Genomic DNA, 23041 nt, shown 5'->3' with positions numbered 1-23041 from the left:
AATAGTAGTAATAATAATCTGGTCACTCAGCCCGCAACTGTTTGTGGGGAGAAACGCACCCGCTGCCCGGGATGGGCGGCCGAGGTTTCGCCCACGGAATACACGGTCGCCACACTTTGGGGTTCTCTGCCGTTGAAGCCCTCGGAGACATCGCGCCGACGCGATACCATAAGGCGCCGCATCAAAGGCGACTGCTGACTCGCCGCCTTGCAGAGAGCGTGCGGGGCTCAGGCCCGGCTCGGCTCTCGCCACCGTGGCCCCCAACCCTGTCGACGCCGCAGGTGCCCCATTAGCGTTCTTAATGATTCACACTGACCAACCTATTCGTTTCAACGTTGAACCACCAAACCTCCCAACCGCTACAGACAGATTGGGGGGGTGGGGTACCAGGCACAGTCAATGGGTGCTGCAATCCTGGCCTACAGGAGGTGCTGTGTATGTGGGTGTATCTCAGAGCTTTATATAGTGGGGTTGTAGGAGGTGCTGTTTCTAGTCTCAATCAATCAGTGTTGCTCTATTCCGGGGCCAGTAGCAGGTGCTGTGTGTGTCAGAGCTTTATACAGTGTAGGAGGTGTTGTGTGTCTGTGTCAGAGCTTTACACAGTGGGGGTTATTGAAGGCGATCTTGTCTCTTTCTCTGTGTGTGTGTGTGTCAGTGCTACCCCTGGGCTGCAGGAGGCGCTGTGTGAGTGTGAGTGTCAGCGCCTATCCCTGACCTGCAGGAGGCGCTGTGTGTGTGTGAGTGTGTGTGTCAGTACTATCCCGGACCTGCAGGAGGCGCTGTGTGTGTGTGTGTGTGTGTGTGAGTGTGTCAGTACTATCCCTGACCTGCAGGAGGCGCTGTGTGTGTGTGAGTGTGTGTGTCAGTACTATCCCTGACCTGCAGGAGGCGTTGTGTGTGTGTGAGTGAGTGTCAGTACTATCCCTGACCTGCAGGAGGCGCTGTGTGTGTGTGTGAGTGTGTGTGTGTCAGTACTATCCCTGACCTGCAGGAGGCGCTGTGTGTGTGTGTGTGTGAGTGAGTGAGTGTCAGTACTATCCCTGACCTGCAGGAGGCGCTGTGTGTGTGTGTGTGTGTGAGTGTGTGTGTGTCAGTACTATCCCTGACCTGCAGGAGGCGCTGTGTGTGTGTGTGTGTGAGTGTGTCAGTACTATCCCTGACCTGCAGGAGGCGCTGTGTGTGTGTGTGTGAGTGTGTCAGTACTATCCCTGACCTGCAGGAGGCGCTGTGTGTGTGTGTGTGAGTGTGAGTGTCAGTACTATCCCTGACCTGCAGGAGGCGCTGTGGCGACTCTCTCTCTCTCTCTCTCTCCCTCTCTCTCTGTGTCTCACCGATTCATCACATGACAGGCGGTGTCTAACATGGCGAGAGGGCGGCGCGGAGTTTCTGGTTGACTTCTTTGCCGGAGAGGGCGGGAGGGAGTGCAGAAGGAGGGAAGGGAGGAAGGAGAGGGACTGGGGTTAGGAGAGAGGGGGAGAGAGGGAGAGGGAGAGAGAGGGAGAGAGAGAGAGGGAGAGGGGGAGAGAGAGAGAGAGAGCGCCTCCCCGGGGCCCGCGGGAGTGGAGAAGCCGCGGCAGAGATGGCGGATCGCGGCCTTGAGATGTGCGCCCTTCCCCGGGAGGTGAGGGACCATCTCGCGGAGCTCGAGCTCGAGCTCTCGGAGGGTAAGTCGGTCACTGTCGGTGTCACTGTCGGTGTCGGTGTCACTGTCGGTGTCACTCAGTCGTTAACGCACAAAAAAAAATCAATCACAGCCTTTATTCCATCTGTTTTATATGTTCTAAAATTCATCATCAACACCGGTTTATAGTTATTATTGTTCATAGTTATTATTGTTTATAGTTATTATTGTTTATAGTTATTATTGTTTATAGTTATTATTAATGTTTATAATAATAATTATTGTTGTTGTTGTTTATAGTTATTATTAATGTTTATAATTATTATTGTTGTTGTTTATAGTTATTAATGTTTATAATTATTATTGTTGTTGTTTATAGTTATTAATGTTTATAATTATTATTGTTGTTTATAGTTATTATTAATGTTTATAATTATTATTGTTGTTTATAGTTATTATTAATGTTTATAATTATTATTGTTGTTGTTTATAGTTATTATTAATGTTTATAATAATTATTATCGTTGTTTATGGTTATTATTAATGTTTATAATTGTATGAGTTACAATTCATGTGTTTATTATTGTTGTTCATGTTTATAGTTATCGTTAGTTATTGTTCGTGTTTATAATTATTAACTTAAGCAGCAAAAAGGCGTTTTTTTCCCATCTATTTATATTGATTTTTTTTGCAGTTTTAAAATCATAATTATTGACCATTTAGTGAAGTCCCGTTTCCCCCAAAAAACACACATCACTTTCCCATCTATTTTTAAAATTATTTCCTTTGCCCTTTTTTGAATGTATTAACATTGAATGAACTCATTGATTAATAAATAAATGAGTGAGGAGAGCGAGTCAGTCATTAGCACCGAAATCAGCAGCTTTTTTTAAAAAAAAATCTATTTTTATTACTTTCTTTGCTATTTTTGAATTTATTAGTGTTGTTATTAATGAATTAATAAGTGGAACTGGAGCCATTAGAGGGTATGTCGGTTATTAGCACAAAGACAACAGATTTTCATGACATTTTTGAATTTATGATGACATGTAGAATATATATATATATATATATATATATATGTGTGTGGAAGTGAAAACAGAACCATTTCTTCCTCCTATCCAACAACAACAAAAAAATTCAAATAAAAAGGATGTAAAAAAATAATGGCAAATGTCTCTCTGCCTTTTCTCTTTTGTTAAATTTTAAATTGCAAAACTCCCTTATTTTTCCCCATCACATTTGCACGGTTTCGGCTACGGGGGCGATTCCCAGAGATTGCATATTTTTCTTTATTTTCTCTCTCTCTCTCTCTCTCTCTCTCTTGCGTTTTCTTTACATTCTGATTGTACTATTTTATTCTTTTTTGTGTGGGAGGGAGAGAAAATATAGTTCTGTTTTCATTGCAATTGCAATCCCACATATATATATATCTGTGTGTGTGCGTAAAAAAAATTGTAATTCTATTTTTAAAACCTTTTTATTATTAATAACACTACTAATAATAATCCTTCCATTTGATATAGCGCCTTATCATGTTGTCGAGATTCAAAGTGCTTCACAGGATACAGTGTACAGTGTGAGGTGGATTGACTGTGTGTTTTGTGGGTGAAACGCAGATTGTTAAATCTGCACTGGAGTGGTTTAAATCCCCAATACCTATTCTTATCCACAACACCTNCCCCCGTCTCCTTCTCCCTCGCGCCCCCACCCCGTCCAACAGCGCAACCCACCCCGAAGCAAACCACTCCCGTCTTCATGTCTCCCTTCAGCCCAACACAGGAGGGAAAATAGTTCAGCTTTGAATCCTGTTGCAAAATGTCTGACTTTGGGGGCAGAATAGAAACACGAGTAGTTGTCTGTCTGTCTGTCTGTCTGTTTTGCTGCCGGTGCTTTCCCTGCATTCTTCCCCCGAGTGTTTTAATATATTGCCTCGCTCTGTGCGTCCCTGGGAAAGCTGCTTCTCCCTCACTCCCCAGTATTTCGTGCTGCCTCCTCTACTCCCCCCCGGGATCAGAGATCGTGTCGCTGATGTGCAAACGCTTCTATGTGAATATTGCTCCTTATCCCTGAGCCAATTCTATGTAAATATTGTACATTTCAGTTGCTCAGGAGGGATTTAAATGGAGATATTTGACCTCTCTTTCTCCCCCCACCGCGGCCCCATGTAGGATGGGCTTTTTGTTAATATTGGGAATTTGCTTCCCCCCTGGAATAATACCACCATCTCTTAGACTAGGGGGTGAGGGGAATGGCTTCTACAGGCTTATGGTGCCTTTCCTCCGCCTCCACCCCCCGCCCCCGCCCCCAGCCGCCTGCGGGTTGTCCAGCGAGCCGATAGGGCTTTGGCTCGCAGGGTTAACAGGATGACTCCCTGCCCCCAGTGACCGGTCGGCCCTTCCGGGTCCCGCCGATGAGCCAGGCCGGGCTGCGCAGTCATCGGCAGTGAGCGCCCTGGAATACTGCGGACACCTCCTGTCTCAGGAACCGGACGAGAGACCGCCACAGAGGGCTCGATTCCGACGTTCCATTGCCAAGGACGTCACCTCGGGGCCAGTTCAGCACTTAACCCGAGTTTGTGCTCATCAGTGCAGCGATTGCGGTTACTCGCTTTGGCGGAGGAGCAGCCAAGCTGACAATGACGTTCCGTTTCTCTTTTTCGATCCACAGCGACAGGCTCTTGTGGTTGCGTGTTTTTTCTATTTGAGGCTCGTTGTTTCTGTAACAGACGCAGGTGGGGTGTTGGGTAATGGCTCCGTCACCACATTGAGAGCCACTCTGTTGTTTCTGTTCTCGTTGGAAGTGGTGCAACTGAGGAAATGATTCGAGGGAGAGGAGCAGAGAAGGGGGGAAGGGGAAGGAAATAAGTTACTCGAGCAGGGTTTGAGCTCACAGTCCAGCTTGACTCTCCAGTGCAATCTTTGAGGGCTGTAGTTCAGTGGTTAGAGGACTCGTCTCACAAGTGACAGGACCTGGGTTCGATTCCCGGGCAAGACCTTAGGAAAGTTTCCTTACTCCACACCCGCTCCTCTGTTTACCTAACAGTACGTAGGAACCAGTTGTTAGTCGATTGGCAGATCGCTTTCCGGGGGTAATAATCCCTTCAAAAAATAATAATAATCATCGTGCTTTGTTCACTCAATCCCAAGGCTGTTCATGAGACACAAAATATTTAGTCAATTCGCTTTACAGTAAATTCTCTGAAGCGCTTTGAGACGTCTCGAAGACTTGATAAGACGCTATATCAAATTAAGGGTTATTTATTATTGTCTCACGCAGTGATAAGGCACTATAGCCAATGCAAGGAACATTATTATCTGTGGTGCCGTGCTTCAGACAAGGTGTTAAACCAAGCTCCTGCCTCCCTGTTCAATTGTATGTTAAAAATCCCATGGCATGATTGGAAAAGAGGATTGTTCCTGGCTATCAATACTCCAGATAAATTGCTCTTACAGCTGTTTGTGGGCAAATACAGTTACTGTAATCACCGGACAGTGAATGGTAAAATGCCGCACTCTGCATTTGATATAGAGCCTTAACCCGTCATCAAAACGCCTCGAAGCGCTTCATAGGATTTTGTGGTAAAATGTAGTGACTGTGCATCTGTCGACGAACGCTCCAGCTATTTAACACACAGCAAATTATCTGCGAGGTGCATTGAGATGCTTTGATGCTGTATCAATTGCAAAGATTATTTATTATTAATTATGAGCAATATGGCTTGTCTGTAAATCTAATACTTGCATCTGGAAGACATCAAAGCGTTTCAGAGTCAGTTATTTCGAAGTGCGGTGACTAACGGAGGCAAAACGCACAGCAACGGCCCACGCACAGTGAATTAAACGAGTGCCAAATGGATGTGGATTTGAGTGAGGGAGGATTACTGCCCGGGATATTGGGAGATACTGTGCTCCCTGTTTCTCTAAATAGTGGCATGGGATCTTTATTATGTAGAGTCCTGTAGTGCAGTGGTTAATGCGCTCGCCTTGCAAGTGAAAGGACCCGGGTTCGACTCCCAGGCAGGGTGAAACTTTAGACAAGTTTCCTAACTCATACGTACATAGAAACAGGAATAGGCTATTCAGCCCTTCGAGGCTGTTCTATAAGATCACAGCTGATCTGTACCTCAAGTCCAATTACCCGCCCTTGCCCCATATCCCTTAATACCTTAACGTAACAAATATTTACCTACCTCCATCTTGAAAATGTGAACTCCACACGCATGCCTGTTCACCTGGCCGTAAGTAGGAACCCGGTTCAGTCAATCGGTGGATTGCTTTCCAGGGGTAATAATCCCTTTTTTTAAAAAGAAATTGTTCACTCAATCCATGACTGTTTGTGGGACACTGCTGTGCACAATCGGCTGCTGCGTTTTTCCCACAAAATACAGTATACAATCAATTCGCTTCACAGTATATTCTGTGAAGCGCTTTGAGCCTTCTGCAACAATGTGATTAGGTGCCATATCAAATGCAAGGATTATTATTATTTTTATTTGTCAGTGCAGGCAGACAGGAGCACAGAGCCAGACTGAGTCGGCGCTTTTAGTATTGGGACTGAGGCAGTGTGTTTGGTTACAGATATCAATTCCTTCTCCCTTGACTCAGAGGTTCCACTTCAAATCAATGACCTCCGTGACGTGATTTGTTAAGATTTGCTATATCTGCTCTCTTCCAATCTCGGTTAGTGGCTTGGCTCGGGTTGGGAGAATTTCACATCGAAAATCAATACAAATTCATCAATGCTTCTCTGACTCGGAAAGAACTTACACAGCGCTCCTCATGCGGGATAACGTCCCAGAGCACTCGACTGTGGTGGAGCACGACGCCGAACCAGGGGAGGGGGAGGTGACCGTAGACACGGTTGAAGAGGAAGGTCTTCAGGCCCAATCTGAAGATGGGCAAGGCAAGATAGAAGTGTGTTCCAGAGTTTAGGGGCACAGTGGCTGAAAATATGGCTATGGATGGTGGAACGAGGGCACGAGAGACAAGCAGGAGCCAGTCGAGCGGAGGCAGTGGGTAGTGGGTTGGGGAGTAAGCAGATCGGAGAGGTAGAGAGGTGCCAGAGCGTGAGGGGACTTGAAAGCGAACGTGAGGATCTTGAAATCGACCCAATCTATCCGCAGTGCCTGCCTCTCGGTCAAGAGACTGTGAAAGTGCTGGAGAGGATCGATGCGTGGGAACGCACGGAGCGAGAGCAGCGTGGGAGTAGCTTTGGGCACATTCGTGTCTGTTAGTCAGGTTGATAATGCAGAGGGGTTGGACTACATGTTTAGGTGCAGCACCTCAGTGACAATGAGTCACCCTCGTATTGACGAGCGATTAAGCCGGGAATGGTGTTTCTCAATCTCTGGTGTTGCGGACTCGGCACCAGTCTGTGTGACATGAGTGAGACTGGGGAGGCTTGTAACCGCGAGATTAGGCAGTTAGTACAAGTGTAGCTGTGTTTCATTGTGCTGTGTGTGGACACTCGCCAACACAGTCCTGGGCTCTGACCCTGATTGTTAAGGACAGAGAGAGAGAGAGAGAGAGTGTGTAGTGGGGACTTTTACTCTCTATTTCTCTCTCGCTCGCTCTCTTTGATGTGCTGCTGATGAATTGTTTCTGGCAATTTTTCAGCGATTTGTCATCGCTTATTTCTGGCTTGTAAGCAGGAAATCACTGCGTGCAGCTGTGAACCCGTCTCCTGGGGAGAGCGGAGATGGCAACGGGGAGGTGCCAGCCGTGTAAATAACCTGGTGGGGGCGGACATAGTTGAGCTTGTTGTGGGCTTTGCTGAGTGAGAGTGCCACAGGTATGAATTAACCGGGTTATAGAATCATAGATTATTACAGCACAGAAGGAGGCCATTCGGCCCATCGTGCCTGTGCCAGCTCTTTAGAAGAGCCACCAACTAGTCCCACTCCACCCGCTCTTACCCCATTGCATCGCACAGACAGTCCATGGGATATACTCCCAACGTGAAAGGCGCTATACAAACGTAATTTGTTGTTGTTGAATCTTGTGAAGCACTTTGAGGCGTCTTGACGACATGATAAGGCACTGTATCAGATGCAAGGATTATTATTATCGTCGCTCCGAGGGCGGGAGGGGGGGGATTGGTGACGAGTTATCAGGAGCAGCGAGTTAAGCACACGTATAAATGCACATAAATGGTCGTTCAATCCACGACTGTTTGCGGGGCGCTGCTGTGCGTAATTGGCTGCCACATTTCATTCACAAAATACACAGCCACGACACTTTATAGTATGTCCTGTGAAGCGCTTTGAGACGTCTCAGCGATGTGATAAAGCGCGATATCAAATGCAAGAAATATTATTATTAAGCGACAGAGCTGTGCCCAGTGATGATCAGTTATTGAGCTTAGAGGGGCTCGGGCTCTGGTTGGGGTCTTCACTCCCATTCCCTTCCTCGTTCCTCTTTCTGTCTTGAATCCGTCTCTCCTTAACTTTCTCTCCTTAATCTCCTCTCTCTCTCTCTCTCTCCTTCCCATTTCCCCCGTGATCAGGAAGCCTGCCCCAGTGAGCACTAAGATTATGAGATCTGAGGGCACCAGACACCATCGCGTGTGGCCTTGCTTTTCCGGGGATAATAATCCCTTTAAAAAATAATAATAATTTGGTCACTGAATCCATGAATGCTGTGGACAAAATTGACAAATATACTGTCAATTAATTCATTTCACTGTATATTACGGGATACGGGCGGATAATTGGACTTGAGGTACAGACCAGCCACGATCTTTATAGAATGGCGGAACAGGCTCGAGGGGCTGAACAGCCTACTCCTATTTCTGTGAAGCGTTTTGAACGTCTCAGTGACGTGATAAGTTTAGTTTCTCTTGGCTGTTTCTCTGTGAAAGGAGAGCAGTGAGTCGGAGAGAATTGAGATGTGTTCATTGCAGAAACTGGTGGAGCAGGCTGGGCAAGCTGGAGGCCTTCTGGTCCTCTGGTCCTGGGAAATTACTCCCCCCCCCCCCCCCCCCCCATCTAGAAACTGTTGTGAAACGGGAATTGCTCAACAATTCCCAGTCTCTGTTCATAGAAAGGGTTAGAGTGCGGCCCTAGCATTTCAGCAGGGAGAGGTGGGAGTCCTGTAGAGTATTGATTAGCCTCGCGAGCAAGAGGAACCGGGAGCGAGAGCGCAAACCACTAGGCTACAGGACTCCACATGTGCTGGAGTCGGAGTGCGGACAGTGGGCCCGAGTCCAGTAAGGGATGACACTCGACCCACAATTCACCCAGATCCAAGAGTGCCAACAACTGAGTCAGACTGACACAGATTCCTGTGAGGGCGAGAGAGGACTGTGCTGTGACCTCCTGTTGCCTCTTGCCATCTGGTGGATGAAGGACATCAGAGACTCCTCTGTGAGCAAATGCTCCACTGAACGAGCCCATAAGGGTTGCAGTCGGCGCTCAAAACAAGTTCCCGAACCAGTTGCTCTGTCAGTGATTAGTGCAACAGAGGCAGTGTTGTCAAAACAGTTTGGAGCTGCTCGCTGTATACATCTCCCTGGAGAGCCAGCTGGTGTTTGCTCTGCTGGGTGGTGTCAGCCTTCAGGCAGCGCTCTCATCCTCTGGGTATCGATAGTGACCACTTCAAACAGATCCACTGCTGACAAGACAGCTCTTCAGTCATTTGAATATCTCTCGGGTGTTGGATCACAGGAATGTTCAAGGGTTGGAAGCCACCGCTATAGTCCCAGCTGGCCAGCCGGGATGTTTTGAAAATGCCCCACAGTCAACCACCATCACCACAACTCACCCGGGCGCGACCTGAAGATGGAGAAGGAAGGGGCAAGGCGGAAGGACAGAGGGAGTGTGTTCTAGAGTTTCGGGGGGTAGTGGCTGAAAGTGCGGCCCCTGATGTTGGAACGGAGGACACGAGAGGCAAGCAGGAGGCTGGGGCCAGTAGAGCGGAGGCAGCGGGTTGTGGGTTGGGGAGTAAGAAGGTTGGAGAGGTAGGGAGGTGCTTGTGCATGAAGGGATTTGAAAACAAGTGTGAGGAGCTTGAAATCGATCCAATCTCTCCGCAGTGGCTCTCTGTCCCGTTGGTCCCAACACCCAGGTCGGGTCCAAATCCCTGACTGTCCAGCGCACCCACACACACACACACAGAGTGTACTCACTGCTCGTGTTTGTACAGCGTGGCCTGCAGTAATGTCAGTGCTGGGTGGGGGGGATTGAACGGAAAGGCATTGCGGGGCAGACTGATGGAAGACACACAGAGATAACAACAAATTACACTTGTATAGCGCCTTTCACATTGGGAGGAGCTGCTGAGCAGAGGGAGCGAATGGGTCTATATGGAGACGAAACCAGAGCACAGTGTTTGCCTTCTCCCCCTGTGTTCCTGAGGGGGAGGGGGAGAGGGGGTCTATTCTCATTTTCCTGAATCCTTTGACATTTATCTTACAGGAAGGGGCCTCCTATGTGTTGGCCTCTGTTGCCTGGACTTAGTCCAGCCCTGTGAGAGCCCGACTTCTCTAACTGTGTGACTGGATCTTATTTAAAGCCGTTTTGCTATCACTTTCAGCCGGGGGGGGGGGTGGGGTGAGGGGGTGGGGGGAACGAGGCAGAGAAGTTTCTGTTGATTTTAATCTCTTTGTATTGTTCAGAGCGGTTTAAGATCGGATTCAATTTTAAATGAGAAAACAAAACGTCCCGATTCCCTGACTCCCTCCTCTGTTGTCGCTTTATGCTTTCTCCTAAACGGAACCATTCTCTCTCTCTCTCTCTCTCTCCTCTCTCCCAGGGCGAGTGTCAGCGCCGGGTGATTAGCTGTGGGAGTTGGGGATGGGGGCGGGATGGGGCTACTGCAGCCCATCAATTTCTAATGCCAGACACAAACGTTCCAAATAACCTTCCTCGCACGGTTTATGTGGAGACCTGTCCTTTTTGCTGTGAATGAGAGACCAGGACTGGTGTAACCCTATATCTTCGCTTCAGTAATCCTCTCTGGCTCCCCATTGTGTGCCATACCAAGCGGGAGGTGTGAAAATATCCTATAATCATGTCGTGTTGATATGATTGTTTCCTCGCTCCTCTCCCTCCCCCACAACACAGCTCGTTGTTAGGAGGCACTGGACGCCTTGTCAAGACGTCTCAAATCGCTTGATAGGATTTACTGTGAAGTGCAGTGACTGTGTGTGTTTGCAGTCGTTGAACGTGGAAGGCAGACACACTTTGGTGGAGGGGCCAAGGTTTCCTCGCCTTGGGGTCCTGCTGCTCTTTGTAGGGCGCAGTTACAAGTTGGTTCTTAAAAGCCCACTCCCCCCCCCCCCCCACACACTTTTATGGGGAGTGCGGGCGGGTTAACAGACACACAGGATCCGCACACATTTTGGGACACCCCCTTTAAAGCTCTCTACTGATGCCCCGGCTCCATGGGGCTGGGGTTGGGGAAGTGCCAGGGAGTCAGTTGATGGCAGTGGGTATAGAGCCGGAAAAAACACTGCCAGACCGTTGCTATTGGAAAATGTATTGAATGTAAAACAAACACGGTGAGGTCTGCCTCTCTCTCTCCGTTCTCTCCCTCCCTCCCTCCCCCTGGGACCGCATTACGCTGTTACCTTATTAGGCAAAAAAGCAGCAGTGAAGAAGAAAGCAATCCATTTATGTTTAGAATTCTTTTCATTGTGAAAGATCGCAAGCTTTCAGGAAAAGTCGTGGGGAGGTGGGGGGAGAGAGAGACGGAGGGAGTCCGCCTCTGCTTTGCCCATCCTAAATAAATCTTTAGTTGTTTGATTTTTTTTTTAAAAAAGCAAAGGAATTTAAGAATGAGGTCCTGGAGTGTGCTTCAAAGTTATAATAATAATTCTTGTATTTGATTATAGTGCCTTATCGCATTTCTTGAGACGTCTCCAAGCGCTTCACAGGATGTACTGTAAAGTGTAGTGACTGTGACACTGCATAGTCGAAACGCAGCAACCAATTGGCACAGCAGTGCCTCACAAACAGCCATGGAGCGAGTGACCAATTTTAAATTTGGGGGATTGCTGGCCAGGACGCTGGAGCGAGAGAGAGAGAAACTCCCTCCTTGTTTCGAATAGCACCGCGCGATCTTTGACATCCGCCTGAACAGGCACACACCGGGAGCTCGGTTTAACATCTCATCCGAAAGTTCCTATGAGTTTGGAACGTTTGACACAAATCTGTCCAGAGTAGCATCTCCGAGCGCTTAAGAGGCACGTCACCTTGGGGCAACTGCTGGAGTCTGACCAGCTAACAGCGCACGGCTTGCCGTTGATATCTCTGCGCGTGAAGCTCCTCAGGCTGCTCCCCTGTATGAAAGCCACTACGTAAGTCCAATTTGGTGGGTGGCATCCGCGGAATCCAACACAAAACCTTGGGGTGAAACAATGGGAAACAGTGTGAATATTCTAGGGGGAGGCTGTGGGTTTGTGCAGGGATGAGAGATGCAAATGTGGGCATCTGTGATCTCCCTTCTACATTCCACCCCTCAGTGTGGTTTATTTCCTTTGTAAAACAGAGCGGTGCTGGAATGTCGCACCTTTCCTTCTGCCATCTCCCCAGTTTAAATGTGTGCTCCTAAATCTCCCATTGACAGTCTGTTAATGGTGTGCCTTTCATATAGTTATTTCCTAACCTCTTCTTAACAAGAACTTACATTTACACAGCGCCCCTCACGCAGGATAGCATCCCACAGCGCTTGACAGTGACGCACAGCAGTGTCCCCCGAACAGTCGTGGATTGAGTGAGTGGCCAAATTATTATTTCTTTATTTATTTTGAAGGGATTATTATCCCTGGAAAGTGATCCGTCAATCGACTAACAACCGGGTTCCTACTTACTGATGGGTAAACTTGCCCCACCCGGCAATCGAACCCAGGTGGTCTTGCTTGCGAGGCGAGCGCACTAACCGTCGAGCTTCAGGACTCCATTGGGTTAAACCTAACCTGAGTCGCATGTGGAAGTGCTTATTGCTGGAGAGGAGGTGTTTCTGGGATCAGACCTGAGCCTTGTCCCAGTCCGCCCTCCAAATCTGATCCCGGATTAAAGAGGGATTTAAACATAGAGCAGAATTGTGCATTTCGACTGCTGAGTTCTCATAGGGTTAAATGACTGACCCGAGACCCCTGCGCACGCGCGTGTGCGTGAGTGTGAGTGTGGATGGTGCGGGGGGGGAGAATGGAAGGGGAATTGCGAATTATTATACCTACAAAATACAGTCAGTAAACTGAAAGTTGCTGAATGAAACGGAGGTGTTAAACTATTATTGGAGATACTATTATTAGTATTAAACTGAAAGCAGTCGTCCTCATCCCCACCCTGTCCTTTCAGTTCAAATTATACCCTTGAGGATATTAAAGCTCATTTATCATACGAAACTTGCCTTTGATAAAGCACTTCAAATGTGATTCACTGGTAATAGCTGACGAGTGCTTTGCGATGTGAAGGGCGCGATGCAAATGTCAAATTGTGTAGTGGCTATTTTTTTCTGCGAGTGATGCTGGGAGGAAGATTCTGTCTGAACGTGGGAAACTTTGTTTGACCCGAGTTCCCAAGTCGTCTTCTGTTTTTTGGGAGCACTTATTGGGAACGTCGCTGAGCTGAGACACTGTGTCTGTGGTCTGGCCGGTGTGGGAATCCTGAGGGTTGGAAATCCAACAGTTGTGGGCGAGGGGTGAAGAGTCACTCCATAATAATCCTTGCATTTGATATAACGTCTTCGATGGCATCTCAGAGCTTCACAGAATACATTGTGAAGTGAATTGACTGTATTTTGTGGGCAAAACGCGGCAGCCAATTGTGTTCGTTGTAGCACAAGCAGCCATGGATTGAGCGACCAAATTTTTTTGAGGGATTATCCCCAGAAAGCGATCCACCAATCCACTAACAACTGGGTTCCTGCTTACTGCTGGTAAACAGGCGTGTGGAGCAGGGAAACGTGCCTCGGGTTTCGCTCTGACCTGCACAGAATCAAACCCGGGTCCTCTCGCTTGCGAGGCGAACGCACTAACCACTACTCTACGGGACTCCACAAATAAGGAAGCCTGAAATATTTAAACAGGATGGGAGGAATGAAAAGTGGGAATGATTGAGAGATTTACACCACCGGGTTAGGGTCAGTTCAAGCTAACTGAACGGAACAGCGTTCAAGGTTAGGAGGATAATGGAGGTGAATGTTAAGCAGGAGAGAAAGGGTCTGGTCCACGGTTGAGTTCTCAGTTACCACTAGATTGTGCACGCTGCGGAGGGCACGGTTAAGTGGGAAAATAATGGAAGGTGGGGAGAGGGCACCGCTGGAACTGAGCCACACAGACCAGAGGACCCCCGGTTCCATCTCCTTTAACTCTGCGCTGAGTTTCTAAGCTAAATTGGGGCTGCAATTGGACAGCAATTACTAGTGCAGTGAGACATTTGGATGTTGTGTGCCTCGGGTCATTATGTGCACAACTGGCGGTCGCAGTTCGTCCACAAAATACAGTCACTCCACTTTGAATATATTCTGTGAAGCCCTTTTGAGACGTCGCAACGAAGTGATGACGCTCTATCAAATGCAAGGATTATTATTATTATTGTTCAGAGGAGCGATTGTTTGCTTTAGGGGAGGATTTTTGTCTCTCTCATTGAGAGCCGGGGGCTTGATTTCAGGACACCGCTCCTATTGGGGATGGGTTTATGTGATGAACCAGATAGATTCACCACATAAACATGTGTACTAATAATAATCCCTCCAAAAACAATAATAAATTGGTCATTTTCAATCTACGACTGTTTGTGGGACATTGCTGTGCGCAATCGGCCGCCGCGTTCGCCCAGAAATATACAGTCAATTCACTTTACAGTGTGTTTTGTGAAGCGCTTTGGGACGTCCTCCCGACATGAACAGCGCTATATCAAATGCAAGAATTATTATTATTATAGATGTTTGTTAGGTCAGGGTATCAAGGGATACAGGGCAAAGGTGGGTATGTAGACTTGAGGTACAGATCAGCCATGGTCTATTAAAATGACGCAACAGGCTCAAGGGGCTGATTGGCTGCCTCCTGTTCCTATAACATCCACGCACACCCTCTATCCAGCAATAACTAGAGAGAGATCAGGAGGAGATGTGGAGGGTGTGATTGAGGCCAAGTGGCTGAGAATAGTAACTCGAGCAAATTCACCATGTAAAAACTGTATCTATATTTAGCTTTGACTTTCCCTTCCTCACTCTCTCTCCCTTCACGACTGAGGCTATTTGGCAGCCTGGAGACGAAGAGAAGTTGATTTTTTTACTGTGACCGATATGATTTCTCTTTATCCCCCCCCCGCCCACCCCCGGTTAGAGCTGTGTACTACGGCAATCAGCGCGCTATAAATAAAGCCGGAAAATAATGCGGTGACTGACGGCTGTCCCCTCGGAGTCGTGTTGGGGTAGGGGTTTAATGTTGCTGCCTCTCTTTACCCCCTCCCAACCCCATCCCCCCTTTTCTTACAACAACTATCCTGTCTCACTGTCTGCATCAGCTCATTACTGAGCCCCTGTCCAACACACTCCTAATGAGTCGCCACTAAATAATTCAACGCACAATCAGCGCAGGGGAAGACTGTGCTTTGATCGAGGATTCCCACGGTTCAGACGATAAATTGTTCATTTCTGTCTCTGTCTCTTCTCTTCCCCCCCCCCCCCCCCCCCATCGCTGTGTATCTAGCCTAATAGGGAGTTTAGGAGGAACTTCTTCAACCAGAGGGTGCTGAGAACGTGGAACTCGCTGCCGGGAGCTGTCGTTGAAGCAAAAAGCGTTTATGTATTTAAGAGAGAACTTGCTGCAGATACGAGGAAGACGGGAATAGAGGAGAGGAGAACCGAGGGGTGTGGGAGAGGGGTACAGAGGGGTGTGGGAGAGGGGAACAGGGGGCTTTGGCTTGCAGGAATAACAGGTGCTGAGTGGAATGATTCGCTGCTCCCAGTGACTTATTATTATTTGCCTATAATATCATTGATAAATTAGTTGTTATTTGTGTAGTATTTACCCAGAGACTTGACCACAATACCCTGTGAGGCGCTTTGTGGTATTTTGGTGTGATAGGCGCTGTGTCAAACACTCAGATTATTGTCAGTCATTGTGGGTGGAATTTGCTAGAAACGAGAGGAGTTTTCTGTTTTGCTGCAGTGTTTGAAGGTCACACTGAACATAAACACCAGACGAGGCCAAGGGCAGTGAATTCCTTTGTATGATGGGCCTGGATTCACGGCCCAATTGGTGTCTACCTACTCTGCACAAACACAAGCGGTCGTCAGCACCAAAACCATTTGTCAGTCACTGTTTAAGTATCGAGTGTCCGCTGAAGTGGTATCGATCTAATCCTCCCTTTCAGGGAACCTGATGAAATGGTAGCCTGGGGCTGGCTTGCCATATCCTGTTCTGGGCAAATAATAATGTACATTGTGTTGTCAGAGTGAAAGGGAGGCTGAGGATTGATTCTCCAGCTCAGAAAGTAACGTCTTTCACCCTCTCCTCACCGAAACCAAGCCGTCCTCCCGACGTGAAAGGCGCTCTATAAATGGAATCTTGTTGTTGTTGTTAAAGAGACCCCGCGGTCTTGGGGCAAGAGATAGAACTTGTGGGGTCCTGTAGCGGAGTGGTTAGCGCACTCGCCTCGCAAGAGAAAGGAGCTGGGTTCGATTCCTGGGCGAAACCTTAGGCAACTTTCCTTACGTAGATATAATTATATCCGACTGTTTGTGGGAGACCGCTGTACGCAATTGGCTGCCGTGTTTCGCCCACAAAATCCACAGTCAGTTCCACTTTGCAGTATATCCTTTGAAGCACTTGGAGACATCTCAATGACGTGATAAGGCGCTACGTCAAATGCAAGGATTATTATTGTAGAGCTCGGCTCAGTTGGGCGCATCCTTGCCTCTGGGTCAGAATGCTGTGGGTTCATTCACTCGGTGCCTGTTTACGGGATCTTGCTGTGCACAAAATGGCTGACGTGTTTCCCTGCACTACGCACTGTGCGCGGGTGACTGCTGACTGCCTGGATGTATTTGTATTTGCGGGAGAGTTCCTCGGAGGGGCCTACGGTTGCCCCGGGAGACGAGGGTAGCACTTCCCCACGATGCGTTGCGCGCTGATGGTTTCCTGCCAGGCTCCACACACAGGCAGCCTTTGACCGAAGCGAACCTTGGCTTCCAGAGCTGTTAATCAGCTGAGAATGTTTGAGATGCCAGGAGCAGGGATCTGAGCACGCTGAGATTAGAATACAGGCCTCCCTGTTTATTGCTTAAAGCCTCATGTGGAGTGAGAGAGAGAGAGAGAGAGGAGAGAAATCACCAACGTTAGGAAGTACAGTATTTCTTTGCAGAGGAATGGAATGGGATTGGCCGGGAAGGGTGGTTGAGGTCAGGACACTGGACTCATTTAAGAAACTTGGTTGTATAATGCGAAGTCAGAAGGGTGCGCGTCGTCTCGAAGTCTCCAAACCAAACTGAGAATTCCATGCATCCCACCTACACGCGGAAATCCTAAGAGATAGATTGTTGGAATGGAATGTGCTCTCTCTCTCTTTCTCCCCGGAGGGATGCATCCCTCCCCCTCAGGAGCGAGAGAGGGTGCGCATTCCAATCCAACAATCTATCTCTAGAATAACAAAAAAAAAGTCACTCCACCAAAACAATTTCCTGTGAAGTTCTTATTGAGAGGTGTGTAGACGTTTGTAGGCGAAGGATCAAATGCAGGGTGATGATGATCCGGAGAGTGTTGACCCTCTGAGGGTCTGGTGAGCAGATCGCTCTGCGGCGAGGGAATGCCTGGAGGCGATGCGAGGGACTGGTTGTTGGCGGGAGAGCGATGCTGGCAGAGTGCGGAGTACACTGCTCTTGTGCTCGCTCCGAGTTTCATTCATTCAGGAAACACTGACTCGGGAGCAGGTGACTGGGTTCACTCCGTCCATCGCTCCTTCTCTCTCCTTTCCTGTTGCTGCGGCTGGTGGAAATCCACGTCTATCCTGCCTGGCTGACTTCCCAGTTCCTGCTGGGATATTGCCGGGATAATCGGGATGACATAAGCCTGAACCACACACAAGCTTCTGAATGAATGGACAGAATGTGCACAGTGGGAGCTGTCGTGCGTACAAAAGGGTTGAATGTTGGGTGGGGGGAGGGGGCAGGGTGGAGGGAGAGAAGGCTTAGAATGTCCTAGAATCTAGGACATTCGCAGGAACTCAATCGATGCAGTAAAAAGCAGCCGGAATTTGAGAGATAAATGACTCCCGAGCCCCTGTTCGAACAGAGAAAGTCTTGCCTTGTTCTGACCGTCCAGGTTTACATCAATAATAATCCTGACTTTTGATGTAGCGCCTTATCATGTCGTCGAGACGGCTCAAAGCGCTTCACAGAATATACTCGTCGTGTATTTTGTGGGGAAAATGCAGCAGCCAATTGCGCACAGCAGCGTCCCCACAAACAGTCGTGGATTGAGTGACCCAACTGTTTTTTTTTCGCTTGTTGTTTTTAATGTTGAAGCTAAACTGTTTTTAACTTTGTTGTAAGCTCGGCTGAGGCTGTACAGTAGCACGAAAAGCGATCCGCCAATCGACTAACTCGCCCCAACGAGTATCAAACACGAATGTGATTATAAACTGGAGAAATGCCCCCGATTTACTTTGGGAGAGGGGCTTAACCCCTCCGTTGACTGAAATCCAGCAGCAGATTTCCAATAGGAGCGTAGGACAGGAGGAGGCCATTCAGCCCCTCGAGCCTGTTCCCACATTCTATTAGATCGTGGCTGATCTGTACTTTGACTCCCAATTGCCTGCCCTTACCCCATATCCCTTAATAGCCTTATTAAATAGCGTGCTGGTGTAAGGGGATGCAGATGACGTTGAGGTGCTGAGCTATGTGGACTGCTGCCCAGTGAGGTAATCCCAGGCTGAGCGGTCGGTGTTGGAGCTATCAGAGATGGAGTTGATGTTGTGCCAGCGCCCGCCTCCCTGACAAGTTCAAATACTTTGTTCTGGTGAAACGGCCTTTTACCAGGGAATCATTAAAGCCACCGACACTCAGTGTTCAGCTCCAGTCACTGAACATCCCTGAGAAAGGTTAAGGCATTCGCCATTATTTTACTGTCCGGAATCGCTGGTTAATTATTCGTCAGGGATTACACGGGGTTTAAATGCCCGCAGGTCGCTCCATTCTGTCGCGGCAGCAGCTGTTTTACATACACACACCGTACAACCTTTAAGTCCAGTAGAGTAGTGGTGAGTGTGATCGCCTCGCAAGCAAGAGGCACCGGGTTCAATTCCCGGGTGGGGTGAAACCTTCAGCGAGTTTCCTTACTCCCACGCCTGTTTACTCAGCAGTAAGTAGGAACTCGGTTGTTAGTCGATTGGTGGATTGTTTTCCGGAAGTTATAATCCCTACAAAAACAAATGTGGTCACTCAATTGGCTGATGGGTTTCGCTCACAAAATTATTATTATGCCGATGAATGGCAGTTAATCTGAAGGTTATCCAGTGCCCTGTTTTACTTTCCCTTTTCATAATTGGGTCTTAATCTTGTTGTTGTTGTTTAACGCCCACCTGAAGACAGCTCACTCATACCCTCCCTTCGTCAGCTAATGTCCTGGATGTGAGGCTTTGAACCCACAACCTTCTGACCCACAGCTCTTACTGACTGAGCCAAGTTGACTCATTCTTTCCATCTCTCTCCCTCTGGCCACATTACATCACTGTTTGCACTATGATAAGAGGCCGTTTGCTGCAAACTGAGAGCTTGGGACAAAGTACATTTGACTGAAGCAGCGAATGCCGGGGGGTGGGGAGGATAAGGCGGGAGGGAGTGTGAGGTCTTCCCTGGACTCGAGGAATCTGCTTCTATAACTTACAACCATCCAAAGAGGAGTCTTTTTCACTGCAATCGGCTCGCTCAGTGATTAATGGCCCATTCTGTGGGCTTGGATTCTGTCCAGTGTGTAACTTGCAGGAAGTTGGAAGGAGGAGTTGGGATTAGTCCAACTGGGAACCGTTCGTTCAGCATGGTTTTCCAAGCTGGCCCCATCTTGTGGCTCTCCGCTTCCATTGCTGTGGATTGACCTTCCTGCGTGTCCCACAAGCCCTCCTTCGTTCCACCATCAGTGGCTGTGCTTTCAGTCACTTCCCCTCCCCACCCGAAACTCTGGAACGCTCTCAATCTGCGGAAGATTGCTCACCTCGCAAGCGAGAGGACTCAGGTTTGATTCCTGGGTGGGGAAAAACCTTAGGCAAGTTTCCTTAGTCCACACACCTGTTACCTAACAGTAAATAAGAACCCGGTTGTTTGTCGATTGGCGGATCACTTTCTGGGGGTAATAATGTGGTCACTCAATCCGTATATAAATATATATAGCAGAGTTGGAAGATGTGGAGGGCAGAACAGTCTGCTGGAAGAGACTGCAGAGGCAGGGAATCCATTTGATATTATTTGTGTGTCTGGAAGCTGGACAGGACAGGATGGGGGCTGGGCTGGTTCACGCTGGCACTGGATAGCTCAGTTCCGCCAGAAAGAGAGAGAGAGAGAGAGCTGAAACAGGCACATGAGGATGATAAACAAACACTCAATTCTATGGAAGGCGCTGAGTTCCATTCACTGCCTCTCTCCTCCTTACCTCCCCCTCTCTGGTACCCACAGCTCGATGGTTACTTAGCAACGCTGGGTTAATGGGCTTGCTATCAGCCGCTGTGACGCTGTGTGCACGGCAGCTGCACCCAAAGCTCCTTGCCGGCTTCCTGCAAGATTTTAGCATAGAATCAAAGGAATTTACAACAACTTGCATTTATAGAGCATTTATATAGCTCCCTTCGTGAGAGGCAGTGTCTCGGAGCACTTCACAGTGGCTCAGCCTGACGCCATATGGGACACTGTGCGCAACTGGCTGCGGCGTTTCACCCACAAAATATAGTCACTCCACTTTACAGTATGTCCTGTGAAGCGCTTTGAGACAACTCAACAACATGATAACGTGCCATATCAAATGCAAAGATCATTATATTATTGTTAAATTATTAAGATAAACTGGGCTTTGGCCTGAGAGGTGCCGGGTAACCTGGGTTCATTCCTGTGGGGTGTTGACCTGTGACTGGTGCTGTCTTTCGTTTTTCAGGGGATATCACACAGAAGGGATATGAGAAGAAACGAGCAAAGCTCCTGGCTCCCTACATCCCACAGCTTCAAGGTAGGTGACGGTGCAACACGCCACACCAGGCCAAAGGTTATTACGAGTCCAGCTTTGCGGTCAGACCGTGTTTTGCTCTTGGGCTATTTCTCAACAACGACATTTACACAGCGCCTTTCACGTCGGGAGGACATCCCAAGGTGCTGGACAGTCAGGGACCTGGACATGAGCTGGGGGTTGGGATCAGGAGCGGTGGAGAGCAGGGAGGGTGGGGGTAGGCAGGTGACCAAAGGGGCGGTCGAAGAGGAGGGTTTTGAAGGAAGCAAAGGAGGGAGTGAGGCGAAGCCAAGAAAGTACCTAAAATATCCGACAAAAAGCAATGCTCGTCTTTGGGATGGAGATTGTTTCCTTCCTGATTATTGTAATAATTTTTGTAAGGAATGAATTGGCACAGCGCCCTTGGGTTCCGTGTTAGAGGAGCTGGTTCCCGGTATCGGTGTTTGTTTCACCCAAAAAATACAGTCAACAGTCCACTTCACAGCCTTAAAAAACACTATATTCTGAGAAGAGCTTTGAGACGTTTGGAAGACGTGATAAGGCGCTATATCGGATGCAAGGATTATTATCGTGTGTGCCCACCCGATTCCCTGTTAGCTGGGTGCTGCGTGTTGCTCTCTGTGGACGCTCCTTTAGCTGCACTGCTGAGGAAGGCTTTGCTTTGCACTCACACATGCGTGGACGCGCCCTGTGCTGTCAGCAGCAATGCTTTACTCTGAACCCTGCAGCCAGCGGGCGTGCCGGAGACTGCTGACACACCAGGTTTGAGGTGCAGCTGCAGTAACTTTGTGCTCACAGGATCCCGGGTCTCGGAGGCTGCCCTCTCCCAGGTGGGCAGCAGTTTGGGATCTGGTGCCCCCTGCGGGTGACTGTTAGTATCACTTGTGGTTTTACACGGGGTCAGACCCTGTGATTTAAAGTGCCCAAACTTTCTTCCGAGCGTTTGAACATCTGCACAGTATTGGCCTTTGCGGAATCCGCTCTCATTTTTGCGGGTACGATCGTGGTAGCATTTTTAATCCCACTTCCCCATCTTGAGATCGTGCCTGAAGACCTTCCTCTTCGACTGTGCCTAGTCCCCCCACCCCGGCTCAGCGTCGTTCTCCCCCACTGCCAAGAGCTCTGAGAGGCCGCCTTGCTTCTTGTTATTTTCTCCCAACCTTTAAATTCCCTCGCTTTCTTTCTCCAGACATCTACCCCTTCCGTTTCGCCCACAAAATACACAGTTACACCACTTTACAGGATATTCTGTGAAGCGCTGAGACGTCTTGAAGACGTGGTAAGGCGCTGTACCAAATGCAAAGATTATTGTAATTATTATTAGTTAAACAACCCATTTTGGTTCTGCCTCTGGGCTTGTGCGAGACGGTGAGTGAAGGTAGTTCCACGTTATCGGAAACCTCAAGTGTGAAGACATTTATTTGCGATTTTGCTACTGGCCACGTTTTAGCTTATGTTTTCCCACTTCCCTTCCACAACCCATTTCCCACCCTGTTTTGGAAACTAGTCTAAAAGTCAAGTGTGCCTCTCAGCCTAGTATGGCTGGGTGTGTGCCTGAAACCGCCCATCTGGGTGAGAGAACAGGAAAATCTTTTAACAGCTCCCAGGTAATCCTCACTGTTCCAGAACTACGTCACAGTCGGCAAATGATTGCAACATCCCGAATTGACGAACATTGACCCAGAAACCAGACAGAGATTCCACAACATGTATGACTGTCAGACCTGCCTGAGCACAATATCCTCAGCACGCTGTCAACATGTTTACAAAGTCCTGTTATCCCCACACACCCCACGCACACTGAACGACAACCAAAACCTGTGGAAGAACGATCATAATTGTGTGTTATTAACTGCCGCTTTTCGCCCACAGAATACAAGGTCAATTCGCTTTACACTGTATTCCGTGAATGGCTTTGAGACGTGACAGGGCGCTATATCAAATGCAAGGATTATTATTATTATTACTTAAATGTTTATTATAAACAAGTTTCTTTTGAATAATCTTTATTAGATGTAGTGTCGACCCTTCTCACAGCACTTCAGGGATTTTACTCTAAGGTGTAGTGCCTGTGTAGGCAATCTGTGCGATATTCCGCAAACAGCCATGAAGTGAATGACCAATTTTTTTAATCGGGGGGGGGGGGGGGTATTGTCAGTGAGGACACTGGGAGAGAGAAACTTTGACTTCCACCTGAACAGACACAGACGGGAGGTTTTTTTTGCTTGGAAGGGTTAAACTGAGGAGAGCATTGCTGTAGTT

General features: G+C 48.3%; 1 protein-coding gene across 2 annotated transcripts in view; it reads left to right on the top strand.

Annotated features, from left to right (window-relative positions):
• Window positions 1-1500: 1500 nt before the first annotated feature.
• Window positions 1501-23041, top strand: part of LOC103189268 (disco-interacting protein 2 homolog B) — a 49631-nt gene continuing 28090 nt past the window's right edge. For both annotated transcript variants that reach the window (XM_007909615.2, XM_007909614.2), the window contains exons 1-2: window positions 1501-1664; window positions 20711-20782. In XM_007909615.2, the coding sequence (XP_007907806.1) occupies window positions 1580-1664; window positions 20711-20782 (157 nt within the window). In that variant the 5' untranslated portion in view covers window positions 1501-1579. The remainder of the gene's footprint in view (window positions 1665-20710; window positions 20783-23041) is intronic.

The sequence above is a fragment of the Callorhinchus milii genome, unplaced genomic scaffold (assembly GCF_018977255.1).
Source record: "Callorhinchus milii isolate IMCB2004 unplaced genomic scaffold, IMCB_Cmil_1.0 Scaffold27, whole genome shotgun sequence".
NCBI classification, from domain to species: Eukaryota; Metazoa; Chordata; class Chondrichthyes; order Chimaeriformes; family Callorhinchidae; genus Callorhinchus; species Callorhinchus milii.
Note: the sequence above shows the minus strand (reverse complement) of the source record. Positions and strands in the feature narration are given on the sequence as shown.